Source organism: Mustela putorius, unplaced genomic scaffold, assembly GCF_011764305.1.
Source record: "Mustela putorius furo isolate JIRA1106 unplaced genomic scaffold, ASM1176430v1.1 tig00537275_pilon_pilon_pilon, whole genome shotgun sequence".
Lineage (NCBI taxonomy): Eukaryota > Metazoa > Chordata > Mammalia > Carnivora > Mustelidae > Mustela > Mustela putorius.
The window spans coordinates 119,256-145,827 of NW_025422413.1; the positions used below are offsets into that span (position 1 = coordinate 119,256).

Genomic DNA, 26,572 nt, shown 5'->3' on the forward strand with positions numbered 1-26,572 from the left:
ACCATTCTGAGTCGTGTCCCAGCCCTGCCCTCAGTGAGGGTGCACAGGTGAGCTCATTTAAGCCTCTGCTTTCTCATCCCTTGCTGCTGGGCGGGCCTGGCTGGAGAAGCCCCTGCCTGCAGCGTCAGCTTCCTTGAAGCTTTGCTTTTTCCCTTCTAACCATCAAAATGATATGTGCCGTTGTGGAAAATTTATAAGACAGAGAAAGATGTAGAGAAGCCGGAAAGTCACCATTAATGCTTGCAGAGGAAACTCCCATTTTGCCATCTTTCGTTCAGCTCTTTTTCCTGTATCCTTTGTTTTTTATGTGCACAGCCCTGCACGAACATATGGGTGTCCTGATTTAGAAATGGTTAACAGTATTTAATCCCCTGTCATAAACATTTTCTGTAAGACTCCTGGGAGGCCTATTGAATATCCCTTGCCACGGTGAACGTAAGGGTGTTCCTGTCTTGATTGTCATTGCCGTTTGGTGTCTTCCCAGGTCCCTTCTTTGTGGTCTGCTGCACCTCTGGAAGGCTATGATGGGAATGAAGGTGGCCGCCTGCAGGTTTCACCGGACCGGCTGCTTCTGCCTAGAAAGTCATCCTTTCCAAGCAGGAAAAGTGCTCCCCGTGGTGGTCGACCTCAAGGGACCAGACACACTGTAGAGAGAAATGGATGAAAGCAGCCTGGGGGGCCCCAGACGCGTGCTCCCCGCGGTCTAGTCCAGGGACGCCCTTCGGCGGGGCCCTGGCCTTCTGGAATGTGGCCGGCTGCGGCTGCATGGCTGATTGCTGAGTGACGATGCTTCGCCGGGGGCTGCTGGCGTGGGTCTCTCGCGTGGTGGTTTTGCTCGTGCTGCTCTGCTGTGCCGTGTCCGTGCTCTACATGCTGGCCTGCACCCCGAAGGGCGACGAGGAGCGGCTGGGGCTGCCCCGGGCCAACGGCCCCACGGGGAAGGAGGGGTACCAGGCGGCCCTGCAGGAGCGGGAGGAGCAGCACCGCCACTACATCAGCAGCCTCAAGCGGCAGGTCGCACAGCTCAAGCAGGAGCTGCAGGAGCGCGGCGAGCGGCTCAGGAGCGCGCAGTCTCAACCCAGCGACGCGGCGGGCCTGCGGCTAGAGCCGGGGCCTCCCGAGAAAACCCAGGCGGACCTGCTGGCCTTCCTGCGCTCGCAGGTGGACAGGGCGGAGGTGCACGCCGGCGTCAAGCTGGCGACGGAGTACGCCGCCGTGCCTTTCGACAGCTTCACGCTGCAGAAGGTGTACCAGCTGGAGACCGGCCTGACTCGGCACCCGGAGGAGAAGCCCGTGAGGAAGGACAAGCGGGATGAGCTGGTGGAAGCCGTGGAGTCGGCCCTGGAGACCCTGAACAGCCCTGCGGAGGGCAACCCGAATCGGCGCCCCTACTCGGCCTCGGATTTCATAGAAGGTTGGTGATGTGAGAATGGGGGTGGGGAGGCACCAGGGTCCAGGTGCCCTGGCCAGTCCCCGCCGCAGCAGGCTGGCAGCTGGCTTTGGGCATGGCGGGTAGAAAGTGTTATGGGAGCGACCGTAAAGGTATATGGCATGGAGTCTTATTTCTCAGAAATATCCGTTCTACTTACTTCCTCATGAAAATCACGCCTATTGAAAGGTCAGGTTCATTGCTCCCTGGTAGGAAAAGGCAGAAGTTCTTGCTTTCATTAATAAAAAAAAAAAAAGAAGAAGAAAGAAAGAAAGAGGGGCACCTGGGTGGCTCAGTGGGTTAAGCTTCTGCCTTCGGCTCAGGTCATGATCCCAGAGTCCTGGGATCAAGCCCCACATCAGGCTCTCTGCTCGGCAGGGAGCCTGCTTCTTCCTCTCTCTCTGCCTGCCTTTCCACCTACTTGTGATCTCTGCCTGTCAAACAAATTAAAAAAAAATTAGAAAGAAAGAAAGAAAAGTAAACCAAACATAAACAAAACCCATTGAAACTCCAGTGGAGCTTGATAGGCGGTTTTAACAGATCTCTTCCCTGGGCCCTTCTCCTAGGGGTCAGGCCTGGTTATCAGCCCATGAACGCCAGAGCGGTTGTGAACATGTGGTCTGCGGCACTCATCATCTGCCAGACACTGTTGGAGGAACTGTATACTTACTGATTCCCTTTTTCTCCTTAATGACCCTGTTAGGGGATGAGGAAACTGAGGTTCAGGTTAATTGCGTAAATGACCTAAGGTCGCTCAGTTAGCGAGTGACAGAGCCAGGATTTGAACCTGTGAAGTCTGATTCCAGAGTCCACATCCTTCCACTAGGTTACATTGTACAGGCTGCCAGATGGCATGAACACTAGTAAGATGAACAGATCAGCTTCTTTCATGGGCACAGAAACTATTAGTTTGTGTTTGTGTCTAATTTTGGAAGAAAGTGGCCTCGTCTCATTCCTTGGAAGATGAATTAGTATCCTCTTACCGGCTTTTCCCTTGTTACCGGGGCAAAAATCAACTAACAATTTGGGAGTGGAAATAACGTTCGAGGGCAGCCAGCTCTTCCGCCTCTTTCTGGAGAGAATCTACTTCAACTTCCCAGACGTGTGGCTGCGTCCTTGTCACCCTGCTCCCAGCTTCGGCTATATAACCGTTCTCTCATCAGCCTACAGGCCAGACGGACTCTGTTTAGTCCTATCAAAAAGCTCTTGCCGCCATTTATGCCTCTTCTTTTCGGACACTTCCCCATCTTCCAATTTTTTTCCACTTTATATGTGAGCCATACCTCGTACAATTTTGGTAGAGAATTATTTTTCATATGCCTCGAGCCAGGCAAAGAAATCTTTTCCAAAATCAAAGTTTTGGTTGTCGAGATTTGTTGTTGTTGTTCCTCATGTATACGAGGTATTAAAGACACCCAGCATACCGGCAGCTTGCAACTGTAAGCACATGGTCAGCACTTAGGGGAGCTCGAAACATCATGATGCTGCTGCGTCCCATTTTATTGTGCTTCAGAGTTTATGAAACCTTTCCACATAGAGTATCTTATATAATAGCTGACCCACGGGGAAGGCCATTAAACATCCTTAAAAAACGAATCCTGGCTACCACTCACCCTGGATATGCTATGGTAATTGCCCCCACACAAAGCGATTTCAAAAGAACTTGATTACAAATCAAAGCCTGCAATTTGGAATGTCTGCCCTTGTGATTTTTTTCATCTGCATTCATGTTTGAAATCTGCTTTCCTGCGTAGAGTATCTTAGTACACCAGGCCTGTTGTCCTCACTCAGCAGTGACACAGGCCTTTGGGGCCTGCGTTCCTTTGCTCAGAGAGGTGGCTGGTTTTCTGTCAGAGACGCTGCTCTCCTGGCTAGCCCGGGCTGCTTCCGAGTGCAGCCCACAGCCTCTGGTGGCAGGCAGATCCAGCCTTCTCCCAGCGTTGGTGAAAGTCTAGTCAGCTATTTTCCTGGAATGGCAACTGATTGGCTGAACCTAGAGCGAGAATGGGGATTCTTTGTGTTTCAGGAAATAATAATAAAAGCATATGGAATGCTTCCAGGTGATAATAGTTCCACAAAGCTTAAAGCTGACTGTGAGGCAGGTGGCATGACGACATGACAGGGAGCTGTGTGACTCTGACCAAGACCCCGAAGCCCCACGGAGACTCGGTTTCCTCATCTGTCCTCAGAGGCTTGACTTAATGTCCTCTGAGGCCCTATCCCCCACCCCCCAACCCTCTGCAAAATGCAAAGCACAGCTTCAGCGTCTTCTTATCTTTGCCAAGCAGCCATCGTGGAAGGGTACTCTGCCACCTGCTCTGCTGGGTGACCAGGACATGCCACCAACCCTTTGGGATCTTCCTCTATAAAAAGGAGAAGTTCCGGTAGATTATCACGTGTTGACTGACTGTGGCCACTTCCTCGGGTGGCATGAAGCTTGCAGAGGGAGAACACCACATCGATGACAATTTATTATCTGTATTAATGTAGTTATTTTCCATCTCTAAGACAGAGGGAACGGCACAAGCCTCCCTCTTCCCTTCCCTCGATGTTCTGTTGGCATCGATTTTTGCTTTGGCTTCTTACATAAGAGCACGTTTTTTTCTTTTTGCTTTTTCCAGCTATCTGGGAAAAGAATTTAAAGTAGAAAAATGGGATCAAATCCTGTACTGTAGGATGCCTAAATGTTTATCTCCTCAAGTGAACAGAAAATCTTTATGTTTGTGGTTTAGCTCTTCCTTCAGTATTTACCTTCAAGTGGCATAACTTTTGGCTTTGGTTTCCTATTTTTCAGTAGACTCTTGGACATAAATTTGACATGGTTCCATGAGACAATTTCGCCTTCCAAATCATTCCTCTTTTACAATCCAAGTATCCGAGAACATGAATCTACATGAGGCATTTGTGTCTCCTGTCTCCACGGGGTTGCTTCTCTGCCGCCCTCCTCCAGCTTCTGCACCTTAGTGGTGGCCAGAGTGGGTCAGATACTAACAGAGTTGCTTTGGGGGGGGGGGTGGACCCAAGCCATGATCCGCAAGAAAGTGAAGGTCTTGAGGGCACCCTGAGATGCATTTAAAGCTAGGGGCATAGAAATCGTTATAAGACCTTAGTAGCTCTTCTATGGTAATTCCTGACCTATGCTCAATGACCAGCACCTCATGCTTTCTGGGAGAGAAAACTAAGGCAAGAAGTGAAGACTGAGTTTTAGACTTCCATTGTGTCTCACTATAACCTCTAAGGGATGTCCTGTGACCCCTTTGCTAATGCTCTTTTGGACAAGTCAAATCCATTTCCAGGTCCTGGGTACTTGGAGAGCAAGGGGCTTGGGGCCGTGAGGACAGGAAGTGGGTTCTTAACTCAGCAGACACGTCAGTGATATGCTTCTTTGCTGGCAACTTTGTGACTGGGGGGTTGAAAAGGGAAGGCAGGCATTTGGATGCATTTCTGGCCACTTCTGGGGATCTTGGTGCAGAAATAGGGGAGAGCTGGGGTGGGAGTGGGAGGGGGATTCTGCACAGTGGGTGGCTCTGACCTGTTTTGGGGTGTGGGGAGAGGGGCTGGCAGGTGGGACAGCAGGACTTTAGGTCGTGAGTTGGGCCTTGATTCTCGGCCAGCATCTCCAGGGCAGTGAGGGTGTTGGAGCTTATGACCACATCTCACCCTACGGTGCGCTGGAGTGACCTCGTTGGCTCCCTTTTAAGTTCTGAGTAGGCCTGCAGAATATTGGGTTCCTCTGTCACTCACCCTGTCCCTTCTATCCATACACTTCCTACCTCAGATCTCCTCCGCCTTTGTTTGCTGATGCTTTAAGGTCCTTTAAGGAGGGAGAAATGCTTTTTATTCTGAAATCAGAGATAAAAGGCTTAAGTGCACATAAATGGTTTGAGGCTACCCTTTGAAGAGGGAATCCCTGCGGTGATGGTGGGAGAGAAGGTGTCCCAGCCTAGAACTCAGCTGGTGGGCAGGAGTCCAGCTCTCCACTAGGGCGAGTGGGAGAGCCCCAACGTAGAGTGAATGCTCTGCTGTTGTAGAACATTTTGAAATTCTCAGTAATTTTGAAACAGGGGAACTTACATTTTCATTTGGCGTGGAGACCTACAAACTAGGTAGTAAGTCCCACCTCCAAGGCTGAGAGGACGGAGGGAAAGGTGAAGGGGGAGGGCGGTGGAATGGGGGGGGTGCTGTGCAGTCCGGCACCTTAGCTGAGGGTCGGCTCGGTTGACCTTCGGTGTGCTGAGACTAATGGAACCTGTGTTTGACATACATCCTGTGTGTACAGGGTATTTTGTCACAGCACTGCAGAAGCTGGCAAGTCTGCCTTTTTGGTGTATTTTCATTGTGCTCGTGCAAAGCAGTTTTGTTCCCAGGGGATTTTTTCAAAAATTGAGGTTGTCACTGTTCTCCTGCCTTGTTTCCTGTTAAGAACAGGCTACAGGGGCACTTGTGAAAGTGGGGGATGTCTAGGATGGACATTGGCTTTAGCAGGAGAGGATGCCAAGGCTCAGTGATGAGAGGGTCTGAATAGGGGCCTCACACAACGTGGAAGGATGGGGGGGTGATGGAGACGGGGAGACCCAGGCTGGAGCCCTTTCACAGGAATGTGTGGCCACAGCTGTTGCTCAGACTTTGGCCTGCTCAGCCCCTTTGGGAAGGAAGCGGTGTTTGCAGAAAGGAGCTGTAGTTTTTGTTGTTTTCTAACCAGACCTCTAGTTTATCCCCTTTTAGAGTTGCGGGTGAGGTCTTGCACCAAGGCATAATCAACATGCATGGACAGGACCCCTGTTATTTGTGTAGGGTGTCCCCACCTGTTTTGGGGGTTGGGAAAGGAGGCTAGTACTAGGTCTCAGGCTTGAAGGACCTGATTATGTACATGGGCAGACACGACTCTGGGTGACTGAGGGTTCAGTGGGGGGTACTTTTCGTGCTGTGGGCTTCGGAATTGGTGGCTGGGTGCAAGCCAGATGGTCAGGGAAGATGTCAGAGGAGGCTGGACCTGAACTGGTCTCTAAAGCTGAGAAGGGGTTCCTGGAGAGGGAAGGAAGCAGCAAGGACGGGGGTACCAGAAAGCCGACTGCCTCCAGAATAGGACTGGGGTATAGGCTTAGCATGGAGACCAGCCTGGTCAGCGTGCAGGACCTGAGAATCGCTAGGAGTGGACTTCGCAAGGGCCCTGAGGGCTGAGCCTAGGAGTTTAGCTCTGCAAGGATCATCTGGATCTGGAGTTAGGAGGTGGGTCCCTCCCAGGAGGCAGTGAGCTCAGCTCTTGCGTCTTAAAGAGCCCTCCTCCTCCTTCTGCTTGCAGTGGTTCCCAAGTGCTCAAACAATTCTCCAATTCTCCAATGTCTTGGAGGTCCTGTGGTCAGAGATGGGGATTGCCATGGCTTATCCCAGCTGTTCTTCCGTCTGTGCGCTGGGCACTATTTGTGACAGTTCACACACATCGGTTTATTTAATCCCCTCTCCCACCAGACAGATAGACATGCTCATTATCTCTCTCACATCAAGGTCACCCCTCTGGTGGGTGTCAGGGCCAAGAATCCAGCGCTTCCTGTCTTGGCTCCGCACCATGCCACGTCTCACCACTGATAGTCTCTGACCCAACGCACACCCGCCTTAGGTGCCGGAATGAGGTGGGGAACACCTTTTAAAAACACGTCCAAAGGTGTGCAGATACCCTTGTGGGGAGGTCCTACACTAGTGAGTTCCATAAGATTGGGAAGAAGTTTTAACAGGAAGAGAGGAAAAACATGAGCTCCTGGGGTAGACGAGCAGACGGAAACCCAGGCAGAAGCTGCCAAAGACAAATCCTTCACCCAGCTGAGGGCAGAACCGACAGCCTCTAGGAGCCTTGAATACAAAAAGCTTTATTTAAACTGCTCAGACATGCGTTTCTTCAGAATCATTACAGCTTTATGGAAAAGGGTTTGAGAGAGGAGTGAATATTCAGTTCAAAACAGCTTGCTGAAAGCTGTTGAGCTGTATCAACATGCTTGTCTGTTCTTTAAAAGACAGGGTTTACTTTTTTTTTTTTTTTTTAAGATTATTTATTTCAAAGAGAGAAAGAGAGTGAGTGAGCAGGGGAAGATGTGGGGGTGGGGGGAAAGAGAGACAAATCTCCAGCATAGTCCCTGCAGAGCCGGGAGCCTGACACGGGGCTTGATCCCGGGTCCCCCAGATCATGACCCGAGCTGAAATCAAGGGTGGGACACTTCAACTGATGGAGCCAACCAGGTGCCTTTTGCCTTTTTACTACTGTCTCCAGCACATATTGCTTTGCCTAGGTAGTCTTGGAGGACTCCACAATCGGATCCCAGCTTATCTTTTTAACTTCACTTCCTCCTGCTCCCTCCTGCCCTTCTCACCCTGCTCCTGGATCCTCATTCTCTTGCGCCTGCCCTGACACAGCTTCCCTGTGCCTGTTCCTTCGCCAGAAAGACCCAGGTTCCCAACCTCTCCACCCAGCGTCCCCCATCCCGTAAGATATTCTTCTCTGAAACCTGTTCTCATTCTTTCGGCTGAAGTTCCTGCTCGTTCTGCCCAGCGCGGTGTCCCGCATGTGCCCTCTCCATCCGGTTTTATAGCTCTTCCTTTAGACTCAGCCCACCTTCGCTGGCAACTTCTAGCAACGGTTGCAGCTGCCAGAGCGGTCTTTCCTGTTAGCCAGCTGCAGGAGCCTAAAAGTCTGACTCCACCAGATCCAACCCCATCCCCTCTCTGCATGCACGGTGAGGGGGTGGGGAGGTAGACCTGGCCTCCTGACTCTCTTTTCCCCCTTATGTGCAGTGAACCCCCAGAGGGCCGGAACCACGCCCCATTTAGCTTTCAGCTCCCTTCTAGTTGTAGACACTTCACAACTGGTATGCATCAAAGAAATTGCTTTAAACCTTTTGGAATACTTGTGTACTTAAAATCCTAGGTACGCAGGGCACCTGGGTGGCTCACTCTGTTAAGCATCTGCCTTCTGCTCGGGGCATGATCCCAGGGTCCCCCATCCTGCTTTCTGCTTCCTGGTCTGCAGGGAGTCTACTTCTCCCTTTGCCCCTCCTCCCATTCGTTCTCTCGATCTCTCTTTTTCTCCTTCTCTATCTCAAATAAATAAATAAAATCTTTAAAAAAAATCATCACCTTACAAATCTCCTCTCCTCTTGAATTCCACTGTAAATTAGGTGTTTGGATTAGAGGAGATTTTCCATAGAAGTAATACAGTAAATATTACTTGGGTTCCTGGGACAGACCACAAATCTGATTTAAACTCCAAGTGCTTGCCTGAGGGGAGGTTGGTGTGTGTGTGTTTCAGGTCGGGAGGCATGGTGGCGGGAAAATCAGTAAAGGGGAGTGGGAGGTACAGGCTTCCAGTTATGGAATGAGTAAGTCCTGGGGGTGAAAGGTATGGCATAGGGAATATCATCAATGCTATTTTAATAGGATTGTATGGTGACAGATGGGAGCTACACTTGTGAGGATAGGGTAATGTATAGACTTGTTGAATCACTATGATGTACCTGAAACTAACAAAATAGATTTTGTGTCTATTATACTTCAATAAGAAAAGGGATGTTACCCTCCCCCAATTTTTTAAATAAATTAGTAAAAGCAAAACAAAAGCTAAATAAAATTCTGTTCTTGGCATTACAAGTACATTCTCAATGTAGTACCTGACAGTAAAGCCATTTTCAAAACCTTTTATTTTGAAATACTTTAGAATTACCAGAGAGTTGCAAAAATAGCACAGGGGTCCGCTCTAAACCCTTTCCCCAGCTTCCCCTAATGTCAACATTTTATACAGCCAGGGTACAATTATCAAAATGAGGAAGATAACATGGGTACAGAACTATTAGCTAAATTACCCCTGGGTTTTGTTTTGTTTTTTTATTTCTCCTACGTGGTGTTCTCTGAGTTTCTTAGATCTGTGGTTTGGTGTCTGTTATTCATTTTGGGAAATTCTGAGCCAGTAGTTCTTCAGATATTTCTTCAAACATGTCTTCTCTCTTCTGGAATTCCAGTTATGTGTATGTCCCACTGCTTGATATTGTCTCACAGTTCTTGGATGTTCTGTTCCTTTGTTTTCACTTTTTTACTCTTTGTGTTTCAGTTTGGGTAACTTTTAGTGACCTACCTCCAGTTAACTGACTCTTCCCTCAGCAGAGAGAGGGTTACTCATGAGACCACCATCCCGAGCATTCTTTATCTCTATTACTGTATTTTTAAATTTCTACATTTCCATTTGGCTCTTAGAGCTTCCATCTCCCTGCTGAAATGACCTGATTGCCCATGTTGTCCACTTTTTCTGCTAGAGCCTTTAACATATTGGTCATAGCTACTTTAAATTCCTCGTCAGAGGATTCCAGCATCCCTGTCCTATCTGAGTCTGGTTCTGATGATCACTTTGTGTCTTGGAATTTTTCTTCCTCATAATTTTTGTTGAAAGCCAGACATGTTGGGTAGTTTATAGAGACTGAGGTGGTGTTTATCCCTGGAGATGGCACACCTTCTTCTCCTAGGCCGTGTGTGTGTGTGTGTGTATGTGTGTGTGTAGGGGGAGTTCATCTAGTCAGCAGTGGGGCTGGGTTTGAGGTTTGTTGTTGCTATGGTTACCCTCAGAGCACCACAGTCTTCAAATTCCTCTTGTGATACCTTGTGTTCAGAGTTGAGGTTTCTTCTTCCGCCCAGCCCTGCAATTTAGGTCTTCCCTTCTTGCCTCAGAGAAAGTCATCTGGTACTTCTCTCCTGTCCCTCTCAGAAGTTCTGTTACTTGTTATTCAGGCCTGTAGGTTTCACCCTGCAGGAGAGTGGGGAAGTCCCTGGTGGTCCACTGTGTCACTAGGCCTCATCGTGTTCTGATCCGCCTCCAGCAATAAGGCTTTTTTGTACTTCTCCCTTCCCCTAGTTGCAGTGAGTTTCACCAGTTCCTTGAGTGTAAGAATGTTCTTTGCCTAAGCTTTTTGTTCCTGGGAGAGGAGGCAGGAGAGACTGGAACAGGAAGGATTTCTTGCCCTCTCGCACATGGCTGCTGTCCTCTCCCCTGGCCCGAACCACATAGGTATTTTCTTTTTCTTTTTTAAAATTGAAGTGTAATTGACATACAATATCCTATTAGTTTCAGGTGCACATACATTACAAAATGAGCCCCATCTGTCACCATACAAGTTATTACAATATTATTGTCTGTATTCTCTATTCTGTGTGTTACATCCCTGTGATTTATTTACTTTATAATTGGAAGTTTATAACTCCTAATCCCCTTCATCTATTTTGCTACCCTTGGTCTTCTGGGAGCCAACAGTTTGTTTCCTATGTCAATGAATATTTCCTATGTCAATGAATTTTATTTGTCTAGTTTTTCAGATTCCACATATAAGTGAAATTGCATGCTATTTATCCATTCTGTGTTTGACATTTCATTTAGCATCATACCCTTTGGGTCCATCCGTATTGTCAAAATCAGCAAGATTTCATTCTCTCCGTATATATATCTATTTGTGTGATTTTCTTTATCCATTCACCTACTGATAGGCACTTAGGTTGCTTCCATATCTCGGCTCTTGTAAATAATGTTGCCGTGAACGTGGGGGTGTATGTACCTCTTTTACTGGTGGTTTTATTTCCTTCATTTCATCTCCTTCAATTCAGGAGGATTGCTGGATTGGATGGCAGTTCTATTTTTAATTTTTTGGGGGAGTCTCCATACTGTTTTCCATAGTGGCTGCACTCACTTATGTTCCTACTAGCAGAGTACCAGAGTTCCCTTTTCTTGTCATCCTCGCCAACACTTATTTTTGTTTTTTTGATAATTGCCAGTCTGACAGATGTGAGGCGATATCTCATTTTGGTTTTAATTTGCATTTCCCTGATGATGGGTGCTACTGAAAATCTTTTCATGGGCCTAATGGCCATCTGCATGTCTTTATTTTATTTTAGTTATTATTATTATGTCAGGTTCTTTGCCTATTGTTTAATCAGAATTTTTGGCTTTTGATAGTAAGTTGTGTGAATTATTTATATATTTTGCATATTACTTCTTATTAGATATATGATTTGCAAATAACCGCTCCCATTTAGTAGCTTGCCTTTTTGTTTTGTTAGTGGTTTTCCTTCACTGTACAAAACCTTTTTGGTTTGATATCATCACATTTGTAGCTTTTGTACTTTTCACATTTGTACTTACCTGAGAAAACTGGTCCAAAAAAAATATTGTGTGAGGCTAACATCAAAGAGTTTACTGCCTGTGTTTTCTTCAAGGAGTTTCATGGTTTCAGGTTTTACATTCAGGTCTTTAATCTATTTTGAATTTATTTTTGTACAGGGTATAAGATAATGGTCCAGTTTCATTCTTCTGCATGTAGATGTCCAGTTTTCCCAACCCCAATGTCTTTTCCACATTGTATATTCTTGCCTCCTTTGTCATAGTTAAACTGGCCATATAATTGTAGGTTTATTTCTGGGTTCTCTATTCTGTTCCATTGATCTATGTGTCTGTTTTTTTGCCAGTACCATACTGTTTTGATTACAATAAATTTGTAGTATAGCTTGTAGTCAGGAACTGTGATGCTTCTAGCTTTGTTCTTCTTTCTCAAGATTGCTTTGGTGGTTGGGGTCTTTCATGGTTCCATACAGATTTTAGGATTATTTATTCTGGTTCTGTGAAAAATGCTATTGGTATTTTGATGGAGATTGCATTGAATTGGTAGATCTCTTTGGGTAGTATGGACATTTTAACATTAATTCTTCCAATCTTTGAATATGAGATATATTTCTATTTATTTGTGTGATCTTTAATTTCTTTCATCACTGTTTTTTAGTTTTTAGAGTACAGATTTTTCACCTCATTGGTTACACTTATTTCTAAATATTTAATTCTTTTTGATGCCATTGTATATGAGATTGTTTTCTTAATTTCTCTTTCTGAAAGCTCCTTATTAATGTCTAGAAATACAACTGATCTTTCTGAAAGTTCCTCCTGTTCTTAATTTCTCTTTCTGAAAGCAACTGATTTATATATGTTAAATTTGTAACCTGTAACTTTACTGAATTCATTTATTAGTTCTAATAGTTTTTTGGTGGAGTCTCTAGAGTTTTCTATGTAAAGAATCTTGTCACCTGCAAATAGTGACAATTTTACTTCTTCCTTTCCAATTTGGATACCTTTAATCAATCTTTCTTTCTTTCTTTCACCCTTTTTATATTTTTCTTGCCTAATTGTTATTGCTAGGACTTACAGTGTGATATTGAAAAAAGTGGTGAGAGTGGTTTTCTTTGTCTTTTTTCTGGTCTTAGAAGAAAAGCTTTCTATTTTTTACCATTCAGTATGATGTTAGCTATGGCTTTGTCATATATAGTCTTTCTTATGTTGAAGCATGTTCCTTTTATACCCATTTTACTGAGAGTTATTTTTCATAAGTGGATGTTGATTTTTATCAGATTTTTTTTGCATCTGTTGAGATGATCATATGATTTTTATCCTTCATTTTCTTAATGCAGTATATCATGTTGATTGATTTGCAGGTATTGAATCTTCCCTGGACTAAATCCCACTTGACCGTGGTGTATGATCCTTTTAATGTATTATTGAATTTGCTAATATTTTGTTGCAAATTTTTGCATCTATGTTCATCAAGGATATGGCTTGTAATTTTCTTTTTTTTAATGATGTTCTTGTTTGGTTTTGGAATCAGTATTGCTGGCCTCACAAAATGAGTTTGGAAGCATTCCTTCCTCTTCATTTTTTTGGGAATAATTTGAGATGGATAGGTACTAATTCTTTATATGTTTGGTGTAATCCATTTGTGAAGCCATTTGGTCCTGGACTTGTGTTTTTAGTGAGTTTTTAAATTACTGATTCAGTTTCATTACTTGTAATTGGTCTATTCAGATTTTCCCTTTCTTTGTGATTCAGTTTTGGGAGGTTGTGTGTTTCTAGGAATTTATCCAATTTTTTTTTTTTCCTAGGTTTTTCAGTTTGTTGGCATATTTCAGTTTGTTGGTGGGTGGTCTCTTATGATCCTTTGTATTTCTGTGGGTTCGATTGTAACCTTCTCTTTCATTTCTGACTTTATTTATTTGGGCTCTCTATGTGTTTATCTTCATGAGTCTGACTAGATATTTATTAATTTTATCATTACGAATAACCAGCTTTTAGTTTCATTCATGTTTTCTCTTGCTTTTTAGACTCTATTTCACTTATTTCCGCTCTGATATTTATTAGGTCCTTGTTTATGCTTCATATGAATACTTTAAGGCTCTATGATTTTTCTTTGGTTACTTAATGAAGTTCCCAGAGAAAAACCCTGTAAGAGAGTATAGAGTTCTCTACTTTTTTGAACCCCAGGAGCTTCCCTTTTTGCCAGCCTTCTCTTAGCCTCCATCATTCTGTTAATTACTTCTTACCAGTGTCCAGTTGCATGTATCCCAATAAATGAGTGCTCAGGTCTCTTTTCTATCTGTGGGCTACTGCCTCTCCTCAGATTTTAGGCCAGCTCTTTGTTCTGTGGACTTTGCTGTCTACTAAGTCAAAAGAAGTGATGCTTCTCCAAACTCATTATATACTGGAGTGGAAACAGAAATGTGAAACCACTTCTTAAAATAATAATTTAAAAGCTACTGATTATTTTGTCTACTTCTGTTTCCCTATTAATCAATAATCTCTTCTCAAATGTAGTTTCAACCATCATACACAATCCAACAGTTTGAAAGAACTTAATTATATTGATTTAAATATAAATATTTAAATAAATTTAAAACATTTAAATAAATATTTAAAATAAATAAAATTTAAATATAATGAAATTAAATATATTGATTGATTTTATTGAGTAAGGATGCTGTGGTAATATCCCAAATCTGGAAGTCTGAATGAAAACCTCAAATTCCATGATCTCTTTTCTGTGACCAACAATCAAAGGAATGGCATTGTTGATTAATACCCTATCATGTACTATAACTCCATTCTTTATTTGAATTTAAATATTAAATATTGAACACCTGGGTTTTTTCTCAACTGTTGTATAATCTTATGAAGTAAAATTATTTTTATTGTGACAATTTATAATTTACAAATACACTTCCCAAAATTGGTGGTGTTGAGCCATCCCTATCTTCTTCATTGCCAGAATTTGGGATTATTATTTTCCATCTATGTCTTCCTTCCCCCTTCTAGGATCCCTATTATCCTCATGCCAGTGTTGATATCAGTCCTAAGTCAACCGCATTGGAGGAGTTAAAAGGGTAGTAGAGGGAAGGGAAAATGTAATTATCTTGTTCCCAATAAATATCCACCTTTTTGCTGCAGTTCTCCTCTCCCCTCCCCGCAGGCCTGGAGACATACACAAACCCTTAGTTAGGAAATAAGCCAAGACTTTAAAGTCCAGGAGGCTATTCATTACCTCTGATCCTTAATCCCAGGCAGTCACCTCTGCTTCCTTGCTTTCCTGCACCTGTCCTCCTGATCTGGAGCTTGTGCCCTAACCCACCATCAGCAGTGCCATCAAGTTCCCTCATCTCCAGTCCCCCACCTGTCCTATTCAAAGTGTTTTTCTACCTTTTGAAATCTAAATGTGAACGGAATTCACAGTTACACGCTTGGGTTGATTTATATAGCACGACAAATGCTATATCACAGGCACATAAGGGGTTGAAGAGGTTTCTGTGAGCTGGTGTGAGGTCTTCACCACAACAGATCATATTGTTTCTGTGCCTTCTGAGTGACTTACAAATACACTTTGAACATAACCAGTTTGTAAATAGATTACCCCCAGTATTTCCTTTCCATTGTGAATATTGCTGCCAGTGACAGCCAGTGTTTTTCCTGCGCTGCAAGTCAAAGTCTCTCTGATTTAGCCAAGAAAAGGGAACATATGGATGGCAGGGATGAGACTATTTTGACTGTAAGCAAGAGACGGGGGTCTATGAAGTGCCTTTCCTTTCTCCATCTGTTTCCATTAAGGTTGCTGATAAGAAGTCAGTATCCACAGAGAGATACGGTCTTGTTCTTCTTCAGTGTGAAAGGTCTGCTAAGCCTTCTGCCAAGATGACTTTACTCTCATTATAGGACCTGTAGGAGCTGAGGTGGGAGAGAGGTAAACACCAATGAAAGTGTCTCCATCATGGAAATGCTTGCCTAAATCCTACGTGATTCTCCTTCTGCCCTCAGCCTCCTGTTTTTACCGAGGACACAGATGAAGGGGAGGACCTTTCCAGCCTTGGAGGGTTCCATTGGATTCCATTATCAATGGGTATGGAAAATGCAATTCTGAGAGATGGCTTCATCTGAAGATGTTTATAGGGAAGACACTGATGGTAGAGAACAGAGCCAAAAAGAAATTAAATTGCAAGAGGAGGCAATTAGGTCAAGCACTACTTAAAACTTCACAGCTTGTTAAATGTAGGAACAGATGGGTAATGGGAGACAGTGGATTTATGCTTTGAAATTTTTAAAGACTTGGTTATTCAGTGGTCTTTTCATTCATTGGTTATGCCCTACACATGAGACTTTGTCAGTGCTATGCATAGACAAAGTTACGCATAGAGTCCCTGCCCCCTCAAAAGCCCAGGGCCCAGTGTGAGGGATACCCACGTACACAGATGACAGCAGCATCACGCCTTAAACAAGTGATACAGGGGAGAGGAAATTAGCCTTAGGTTGGCACAGTCAGAAGGCATGAAAGGGAAGGCTGCCCTTAAATAGGGTTTTGAAAGAAAAGTAAGAATCAGTTTAGGTGGGTATGTGCTGTAGGGAGGAAAGAGTTTTAGGCATCAGGAATAAGTAACATGCTCAAAACATGGAAGCAAGTAAGGGTTGGTGGATTCAGGGAATCTGATAATGCTGGAGAGTTAAGCAGAAGCATGATAGGTCTGGGTGGTAGGAGAGGTCGTGGTGAGAAAACAACCCTGAAGAATTAGGCAGGGCGTCAATTATCAAGGCTTTTCTACACTGAGGGTTTAGAGTTTACCCTATAGGGCAGATGGCACTATTGGCTTTTAAATTGTGTGTATATTTATTTTTTGGCTGGGTTGTGATAGCAGTTTGGGGGTTATATTTGAGTGGGTTAAGAGTAGAGGCAGGTTTGGAAAATAGATTGGTAGTTCCTCAAAATGTTAAACATAGAGTAACTATAAACCCAACAATTCTAGTTATAGGCCCAAAAGAAATGAGAACTTACATTCACACAAAAAGTTGTCCACAAATATTCATAGTAGCCAAGTGGTAGAAACAACCCAAATGTCCATCAGTGAATGGATTGATAAACAAAATAGGATTGTCCATATGACAGAAAAGTATTCTCCATAAAATGCAATGAAGTCCTGATACATGCTACCACATGGATGTCCCTTGAAAACATTTTAAGTGAAAGAATCCATATGCAAAAGATGACATACTGTATAATCCTTTTTATGTGAAATGTCCAGAGCAGGCTAATCTATGGAGACAGAAAGTAGATTATTGGTTGCCTAGAACTCTGGGTGGGTGGGGATGAGGAGTGCCTTCTAAGAGCTACAGGGTTTCTCTTTTAGGGAGATGAAATGCTCTAAAATTAGATTGTGTTGGTGGTTGCACAACTCTGTGAATATAGTAAAAAAACTGACTTGGATACTTTAAATGGCGCATTGTTTGGCATGTGAGCTATATTTCAATAAAGCCACTTATAAGTAAATAAAAATAAATCTAACACTTTCTGTGTCCTAAAAAAAAAAAATAGCAAAGGCTGGTTGACTAATGAGAAGGCTCTAAAATTAACTGAGGGGACGAGGGTTCCTGGACTGAGGCTGCTGCAGGGGTAGGAGGGTGGGAAGAATCCTCAGGATGCCCAGGAGAAGGCAGTTCTATAGGCGTAATCATAGCTTCCTAGGCTTTTCCATAGACCTTCCTTAAGAGTGTTTGATGAATAAGTTACTATGAACGTATTTATTTTTACCACAGCTTTTTCAAAAAAAGATTTAAGGCAGCTAAAATATTTATTGATGTCAAAGCTCTTTCTTACGTATATCAATGCTAAATTATATCCCTCTTATACAAGACACAAATATGGGCAGACACTGGGCAGGGGAGGTGGGGCAGAGGCTGACAGCAGGAAGACCCAAATCCTAGTTGAACTTATAAGGTTCATTCACCAGGCAGAAATATGAAAAACCTCTGTCAACGGATTGTCTTGGCAATGAATTTCCAATTTGTCAGCAGTCTTCCAAACATGTCATCATTGGTGGGAGGCTAAACATTCAAGCATGGACGCCATCACTGGGTGGGTGCCTGTCAGCAGGGAGGCCCAGGAGCCAGACTGGCAGGATGGAACAACTGGACCAAAACACAGCTGGGCCTCCAGCTGGTGTTGAAGTGGAAGACGCCCTTATCGCGAAAAGCCTTTAGGGCAAAACCAAGTCAGACAGAGGCCTCAGGCCTGACACAGGCAAGGCTTGGCCCTAGTTGGCGGGCGGGCCCAAGCAGGGTACATGGCACAAGATTCAAGGGACTGGACACAGAAGTTTGGGGTTCCACTGCATGCCAAGAAACAGGCCAGAAATGTGGGCCAAATCAGGAGATCAGGAGCCACTAGTGTGCTGGAACCTGTGTACCACTAGTGAGTGTACCACCCTGGGATGATTATTCAGCAAACATTTATTGAATGTCTACCACACGTCAGACATAGCTCAGGGGTATATTGGTAGATCTCAGGATGAGGGCTGTGTGCTTCTCTGAAAAGGAGCCTTCATGGTTCTTATGTAGATAATATTCTGTTACTTAAATCCTATATATTTCTAGACATTTTCCAAGGGATTCTCACTATTTACTGATGTTCCTGTAAGACTGTAGTTTAAACACGTTATTCATTTTTAAGTTCATGGCTGAACCTCTTTGAATTATGAATATGTTTATGGTCAATAAGCAAAGAGAATTTATTAATAGTACTGAGTGTTCTATGGCCTTCCTTCCATGTTTAATGAAATCATTAATCTCTGTAACCTCTACCCACAAACTAAATTGCACTGGAATTCATGAAAAATAGCACTATATGACCTCATATAAAGTGTATGGATATAAAAAGTACGTCTTAGTACCCTTCAATTATGTACCAAATTTATGCAGAATCAGTCTTGCCCTTTGCAGATTATTGGACAATAGAGAGACAAACATGAACTGCTAAGAGTAAAGTCTAAAAATACCTTTATTTCAATAAAGATATACATGAATGTGACACAAGTTCTTGTTTAAACTTAAGTCCAGATGAAAATCATGAAAGAAAAATGGGCAAAAGATACGAACAGACCACAAGGAAGAGATACAAGTGTCTGTTATACCCATGAAAATGTGAGATAGAGGTAAAAATGAAAACAAGAGTAGCATGTCAAATTGCCATAATTTTAAAAATGACAGTACGTGGGGTGAGGGTGGGGTAAAATGAACATTTACGGAGTAATTCAAGTATAAATTGCTATAACCATTCCGTAAGGTGATTTGTACAAGACCCTGTGAACGTTCATACCTTTGCCCAGTATTTTCTCCTGAAAACTTACTCTCAGAAATGCCCCTGAATATTTATATCAAGAATGTTCATCAAAGAAGTATTTGTAGTAGTTACAAAATAGAAACAAGCCAAATGTCTGACAACAGGAGATGAATAAAATCGTGTTGTATCTATATAGTGGAATATCACACGACAACTAAAAACCACTTATTCAGTAAAATGGGGCTCAGCCTATGCCCTGAGAAAAAACCTGTAATTTTAAATATGAAAATAATTACAAAGTTACATCTCTCTGTGTATCTGTGGAAAGGAAAATGATTGAAGGGCGCCTGGTGGCTCAGTTGTTTAAGCAGTTGCCTTCGGCTCAAGTCATGATCTCGGGGTCCTGGGATCAAGCCCCATATCAGACTCCCTGCTCAGGGGGGAGTCCCCTTCTCCCTCTCCCTTCTGCTCCCCCTGTCCGTGTTCTCTCTCTCTCTCTCAGATAAATAAAAATAAAATCTTTTAAAAATGAGAGGATAAAAATACCATATCAAAGCATTTATGGTTTTGTGCCTGAATGATACAGGGAGAGGTGATGCTGTGTTTTCCAGCCATTCTACTTTGAACATCTGCTAGTTTTACACTTGCACAAAGATGTACCAATGCTTGAATCATGTTGGCATCCTTAAGAAAGAAACTAGTGTTTGACCTCCTAAAAGCGATAAAATCTGGTGTTTGAAACAGACACAGACTTCAGGGTGGTGTTATGAGTGTATTTCCTGCTTCCTTAGTCTGACTGGAGAATGAAAAAGAGAAAAGAAAAATTGTAGGTCACTTTCTCAGTCTTACCCTAAATACCAAGACTGGAGGAAGCAGCCACCCCGCAGGGGTGAGGGTAGTTTTAGGAAAGGTGACTATCAGCCTCTTGGAAGACATTTGAATACAGCTTCTTTGTGCCCTCGGTTCCATTTCTGCCTTCTTCACGATGGATCCTGGGTACCCACGCTGCAGGGATCAGCTCAGCAGAAAGCACCCCGTGGGTGCAGACGTGCCCCCATCAGTTAGCTCTGACGGGTGGTGGCTCCAGGTCCTCATGGTCCCCGGACAGGTTTGGCAGAACCTGCTTCCCACTGCCACTGCCCAGCTGCTGTGGTGCTGTTGCTGAGTCCCTGTCCTCATCTCACGGCCTCTTCTATTACTCTCTAACTTCTTTGTAAACCCTCCTAGTGCTCCCGTGAGCAGAATGGGAATTTTAAATGGCAGGAGGAAAGAGAACAAAACACCTCTTCCTCCTATTCCAGAAAGACCCTACTGTCGATGGCACTTTTTTTTTTTTTTTAAGCCTGTCTCTCCCTTTTCCCTTCTTTCCCCAAAATATGTTTCACAGTCAGTTTGTGAAAACTAGTGTGAGCTGCGGCAGCCTCCCATCCGTGGCCTTCCATCTGTAGCTCAGTCTGTGTTACGTGCCGTATATTTAGAACGCCTAAATTTGTAGAGCTACGTGTGCTATTTCAGGAGGAGCTGGAAAGTCAGATGGAAGAGTAAGGCTATTGATCAGGAACGGCTCTTGAACGGGTTGGCTCTTAGCCTCGAGTCCCAGAAGTTAGAGATATTTTGGGGACATCGAGACAACAGATGGTCTGCAAAGGCAGCTGGCCCATGTGGTAATGAGTCCATGGAGGCAACTGGTCATTTTCTGAGCTTGGAGCAGACTTTCCACTAATGTTTGTGCCATTCAAGTTGTGGCCAGAGGCTTCGGTTAGAACTTGTAGGCCCCGGACGTGTATAAATGAATCATCAGAAATGGATAGATGGCCGCTCAGCCTGGCTTCCCAAGTGAAAGGTTCCTAACAAAAAGATGGAGAGAGTTTTTGTTCTGTTTTGTTTTGTTTTTATAGTAGGAGATGCTCAACTGTGTTTCATAGGGTTAGGGAAGGATGTCATTGTCAAGGGAGCCAGCGAAAATACAAGACAGGACTCTTGATGGTGCAGATCCCGCACACTCTTCTTTCATAGCCATCGTTTCCCATGATGCAAAGCTTTGTGGGTCCCTCCATTAGATTGAGATGAGGGACTATTTCTTATATCACTTTGTAGCCTAACACGAAACAGTGTGCCTGGTACACACGTGATAAATGTTTGTCGAATGAATACATGAATTCACAGAGGCTGTAGGGACAAGAGCACAGGTAGAGAGATTGATCTTTCCCAGGAGGAAAGAGAAGGATTCCTTTGAGACCTAAGGAAAGAATAGCTCTGCAGAATGATGGGTAAATTTTTGTTGAGTTGATTTTTCCTCAGAGAGAGAAAGACTAGGAATTTAAGGTCTAAACATACAAAAATAACCCCTGTCTAGTGAATAAGTGTTTGACAGTGATGATTTGATATTACACTTTTATTCTTCCATGTCTCTGTTTCTCGATTTGAGTCTTTAAGGCAGAAAGCTATCTTAATTGTGCATTTGCCATTCCTATTTTAGTAATATCCTGTTCCCTCTCACTTGGTCTGTCTTCCTTCCAAGGGCACCATCTTCCCACTGCAATTCACACCACACTCTGCCGTTCACCTGTCTTGGTGACCTGGCTTTTCCATCTCTCATCTCTATACTGTACCTGTAGGCGATACATCTCCTGCCCTTTACACAGAGGCCATTATTTCTTCCTGGCCATGCACAATCATAACTGCTTATCATAATTTTTCAACAATCTCAGCTCTGTGTAAAATGAGAACCTTCCAGTTCTGCTGTGACTTGTGGGCAAGTAAAAGGTTCTCAACCCAATGCCACTGTGTTACGTGGGGATTTCCCACACATCCAACAAGTAATTCTCTGACACCAGCTGGGTCTCCTAAGTTCCACCCAATTCTGACACACTCTGCCTACAGTTAGCATCAGCTCTCACAGGGTACGGTCTCAGTCCCACAAGACCGTCCTCCCCACCATTTCAGGATGTCGGGCGCAAGCTCAGATTGTCTACTCTGCTTCTCACTGACCAGCTATCGACTGGAGAACCTGTCCTTTGGTCTGATTAATTTGCTAGAGTAGCTCACAGAACTCAGAAAAACATTGTATTTGCTGGATTGTGGGCTTACTATGAAAGGATAAAGTATAAAGTTTATGGATGAACATCAGATAGAAGAGATGCACAGGGTGAGGTGTGTGGGAAGGAGGGCGGAGCTTCCTTGCCCTCTCTGAGCACGCCACTTTCCCTGCATCTCCCAACCCGGAAGCACCCTGACCACCACGCATATTTTGGGAATTGTTATGGAGGCTTCTTTGCGTAGACGCAATCAATCACTAGTACATTTTCAGCCTTTTTCTCTTCTCAAGACAGTGGAGGCAAGTTGAAAATTCCAACTTTCTAATCATGGCTTGGTCTTCGGTAACCAGCTCTCATCCAGGAGCTCATCCAGAGTCACTTCATTAAAACAAAAGCCTCTCCTATCACCTAGGAATTTAAGAGACTTTCAGGAGTCCTGGGTCAGAAAGATCAAAGACCAAGACCAATTAGTAAGACAAAAGATGCTCCCAGTGCTGTTCTCACTTAGGGAATTATAAGGACCTTAGGGGCTCTGTGCCAGGAACCAGGGACAGAGACCAAGACAGTACATAGATTTTTCTATTCTCTAACCATTTATCAGACAATCCTGTCCCCTCTCTTGTAAGTTTGGCTTTGAAGTCGAGCTACTTGATTTAAATCTCAGCAGAAGAATTTTTTTAAATTTTAATTTAATTTTTCTCAGTGCTCTAAGATTCACTATTGATGCACTACCCCCAGTTCTCCATGCAGTACATGCCCTCCTCAACACCCACCACCAGGCTCACTCATCACCCCACCCCCACCCAAACCCCTCAGTTTGCTACTCAGAGTCCACAGTCTCTCATGGTTTGTCTCCCGCTCCAATTTCCCCCATCTTACTTCTCTCCATCTCCCAATGTCCTCCATGTTATCCCTTATGCTCCACAAGTAAGTGAAACCATGTGATAATGGACTCTGCTTGACTTATTTCATTCAGCATAATCTCCTTCAGTCCTGTCCATGCTGATAAAAATGTTGGGTATTCCTCCTTTCTGATGGAGGCCTAATATTCCATATATGAACCATATCTTCTTTATCCATTCGTCTGTTGAAAGGCGTCTTGGCTCTTTCCACAGTTTGGCGACTGTGGAGGTATTTAATTGTGTCATGTAGATAGGGTGCTTAGCCCCTCCATGTCTCAATTTCTCTCATCTGTGAAATAAACATTATTAATACCTCCTAGGGTTTTGCAAGGAATATATGGATTAACACACACAATACACTCATTTTAAGAACAGGGCCTGGCACAGTGAATGTTCATAATTATGACTCCTCTTTCTGTTATTTCTTGGTAGGCCTCCAGAAAGCATTTTTATAGCTCCAGAAATTTTTTACACTCTTTCCCTGTATCCTCGTACCCTTTTGAGTTGAGGTTGATTTTCTCTAAGACACCATCGAGACAGCAGTGGGTTCATTTCCCTTTCTTGATTCATCTCCAAAGTCTCATGTGATGTAAACAAAATTTAAAGTTTCTCAGTGAAGACATTTTGAGCCATTCTCTTCACAAAGTTAGAATTCTGATCTAACCCAGTACTCGTGTTCTGGGTATCGGGAGTCATACTGGAGATGTCTGTAGGACGTTAATCATAGTTTCTGCGCAGACAGTATCTGTTGATGTGAGAAACTGTCTCTTGGGAAGTGTATGATAGGGAGAATTTGGGATCTAGGGTGTATATTAATGTATGCTCACATTTATTTCATCATATCTTGAAATGTGAGTTTTCTTCTTTATCCTTTCTTTCTCTGAGCTGCTGTGTTCCAGTCTAAAACACGAAGCCTGCTTTGGCTAGAAAGCTCCGTGATTTCAGGGTCCCTCCAGTGTTTTTCTAATTAGAATCCTATTAGGGGACGGATGGCATGGGACGGATGCCGCAGCTGGTGTGTACAGACATGTTCTATGTGGAGAGCTGCCCTGAACGCAGGCGTGTACCGGGCCCCTTAGCCGAAGCTACAGACACACTTGTTTGAGCTGTGACTTCTCGCCTGTTGGGGTGTGTGAACAGCTGAGTCTTTCAAAGCCTGACCATTTTTATTTTCTGGTTTTCACCCATTGTTTTTGTTGACTTTTCGTTCATCATGTTAATTGCTATTAAATTCCAGTTTCTTTAACCCAGGGCTTGTTTTGCCCTCTGCACCCAGTGCTAAGACTCCACCACAGGCCTGGCACATGATGGCCTCTTCCTTGACTGTGGCCTGTGCTGTTTGGATTTGGAATCAGCTTGACTAAGCCAGAGCAGCAGTAAGCAAAGGAAGTCATCCTTTTACTTCCGGATACAGTAGCTACAGTTGGGAGGTGAAATGGTCCTCTCTTCTGGGTATTGGTTGGAGTGAAATCATTTGTCTTTTTAAAGCAATACTGTATTTTAAGATGTAGTTTCTTCATAGTGCTTTTCAAATATTAACATGATAGATGAGTCTCTGGGGCAGAACATGAGTAAATGTTAAAGCATAAGCTTTCAGGAATAAAATTTAAGTTCTTTAGAGTTGTCAGCCTGAGAAAGAATTGAGGTAATTCTTCAGAAGGAAAACATCACATGAAAGCATGAGTTAGCATCTGAATGTGGGTTAACTTTCCTCCCCAAATATAATAGTTTAAGGTGTACTCTTTGCCTTGTCTTCCTAAGAGGGTGTATAGTAAATCCCAAGACCCATTCCCATAGGCATTAACTAGTAGATAGTCTTTTTAGTTCCCATTCATTCAACAACCACATGGAGCATCCACCATGTGTCAGGTGTGCCCCTGGCATTGGAGATCCAGAAGTGAACACCCAGACAAAAAGCGAGGCTCATGGAGTTTACGTTCCAGTTGGGGAAGAGACATAATCCTACATAAGCAAATTATATAGTAGGAGAAAAGATAATTTCCTTTATATGGGAAAAATGAAGGAGTTTAAGGACAGCGGGGGCTGCTGGGGGGAATTCTACCATCTTAAGATAAATTCATCCTTGTTGAGAAGGCGACGTCTGAACAGAGACCTGAAGAAGGTGAGGGAGCAAGTCATTCATGCATCTGGAGAAAGAGAATTCCAGAGGGAAGCGACAGCTGGCTCACTGGCTCTGGACAGCGCCCTGCTTGTGTGTGGAAGGAACATACGAGAGGCGTGGGATAAGGGGGAGGGAGGGGAAGAGGTGCAGTGGGGGGCAGGGGTGGGGGCAAATCATGTGGGCCACTTACCGTCCGTGAAATGGGAAGACCCTGACTAGTTGTTTTTTTTTTTTAATTAACTTATATTATTTGTTTCAGGGGTACAGGCCCGTGATTCATCAGTCTTACATAACTCACAGCACTCACCTTAGCACATACCCTCCCCAATATCCATAACCCAGCCACCCCTCTCTCACCCTCCCCTCTAGCAACCCTCATTTTGTTTCCTGAGATTGAGTCTCTTACGGTTTCTCTCCCTCTCTGGTTTCATCTTGTTTCATTTTCCCCTCCCTTCCCCTATGATACTCTGTCTTGTTTCTCAAATTCCGCATATCAGTGAGGTCATATGATATTTGTATTTCTCTCATTGACTTCTTTCACTTAGCATAGTACCCTCTAGTTCCAACCGTGTTGTTGCAAATGGCAAGATTTCTTTTTTATGGCTGCATAATATTCCATTGTATATATAGACCACATCTTCTTTATCCATTCATCTGTTGATGGACATCTAAGCTCTTTCCATAGTTTGGCTATTGTGGACATTGCTGCTAAACATTGAGGCCCTGGCTAGTTTTAAGCAGAAAGGTCACATGATCTGACTTAAGTTTTAAAGGGATTATTTGGGATGCTGTGTTGAGAGTAAGCTGTGGGGAGGCAGGGTGGAAACAAGGGAACCTTTAGGTGTTCTCACAGTACGAGGCAGCAACCAGGATGGTTGTGGCTTGGCCCAGGGTAGTGATAATGGAGGTGATCAGCAGTGATCAGATTCTGGGCATATTTTGAAGGTAGAACCATTATGGTTGCCAGTGTATTGATGAGAGAAAGAGGAGTCAGAGATGACCGGGAATTTAGCCTGAGCAGTTAGAAGGGGGCATTGCTTTAAATGGAGATGGGAAGTCTCTGAGCGGAGCATGTGCATGTGTGCCCGTGTCTGTGTGCGCAGGCATGTGTTTTTGTGTGTGGGGGAAGTTGTAGATGTCTAAATTGCACGAAAATTATTTAAAAAGTACACTGACAATAGATTCCTAAAAAACATATATATAATACATTGAAAAAATATATATATATTCATTTCATTCACTCAGTAATTGATAAGTACTTATGAGTTAGGCACTGACACAAGAATGAAAGAGTTTCCCTAGTCTAGGTGGGCAGCCAAGTGAGCAGGTGATCAGTGACAGTGGTGAGGTGCTATTTTGGATCACAGAGATTATGCATGTACCACGTGGGAGCGAGCACTTAGGAAGGAAAGACATCAAGCCCACTCTTGTAGATTGTAGAGAGGATGGGTTCCCAGGGGAGGATACTCTATGCTGAAGTCTTCAGGGAGGAGAGGGAGCTGGAGAAGGAGGGGAACAGGCAGGATGGAGATGGGGGTTTGGGCCCAGAGTGGCAGTGTGCAAAGTCCTAATAAGGGCACCAGAGCCTGGTGAATTGGGACTGCTATCCGTTTTGACTGGGGCTTTGAGTTCAGGGTCAAGGTGTG

At 43.9% G+C, this 26,572-nt stretch overlaps 1 protein-coding gene across 1 annotated transcript in view; it reads left to right on the top strand.

Moving 5' to 3' along the window:
• Positions 1 to 656: 656 nt before the first annotated feature.
• The window catches only part of CSGALNACT1 (chondroitin sulfate N-acetylgalactosaminyltransferase 1), a 92,234-nt gene continuing 66,318 nt past the window's right edge, over positions 657 to 26,572 (top strand). Inside the window, exons 1-2 of the mRNA XM_045073807.1 lie at positions 657 to 687; positions 782 to 1,414. Of these exons, the coding sequence (XP_044929742.1) occupies positions 657 to 687; positions 782 to 1,414 (664 nt within the window). The remainder of the gene's footprint in view (positions 688 to 781; positions 1,415 to 26,572) is intronic.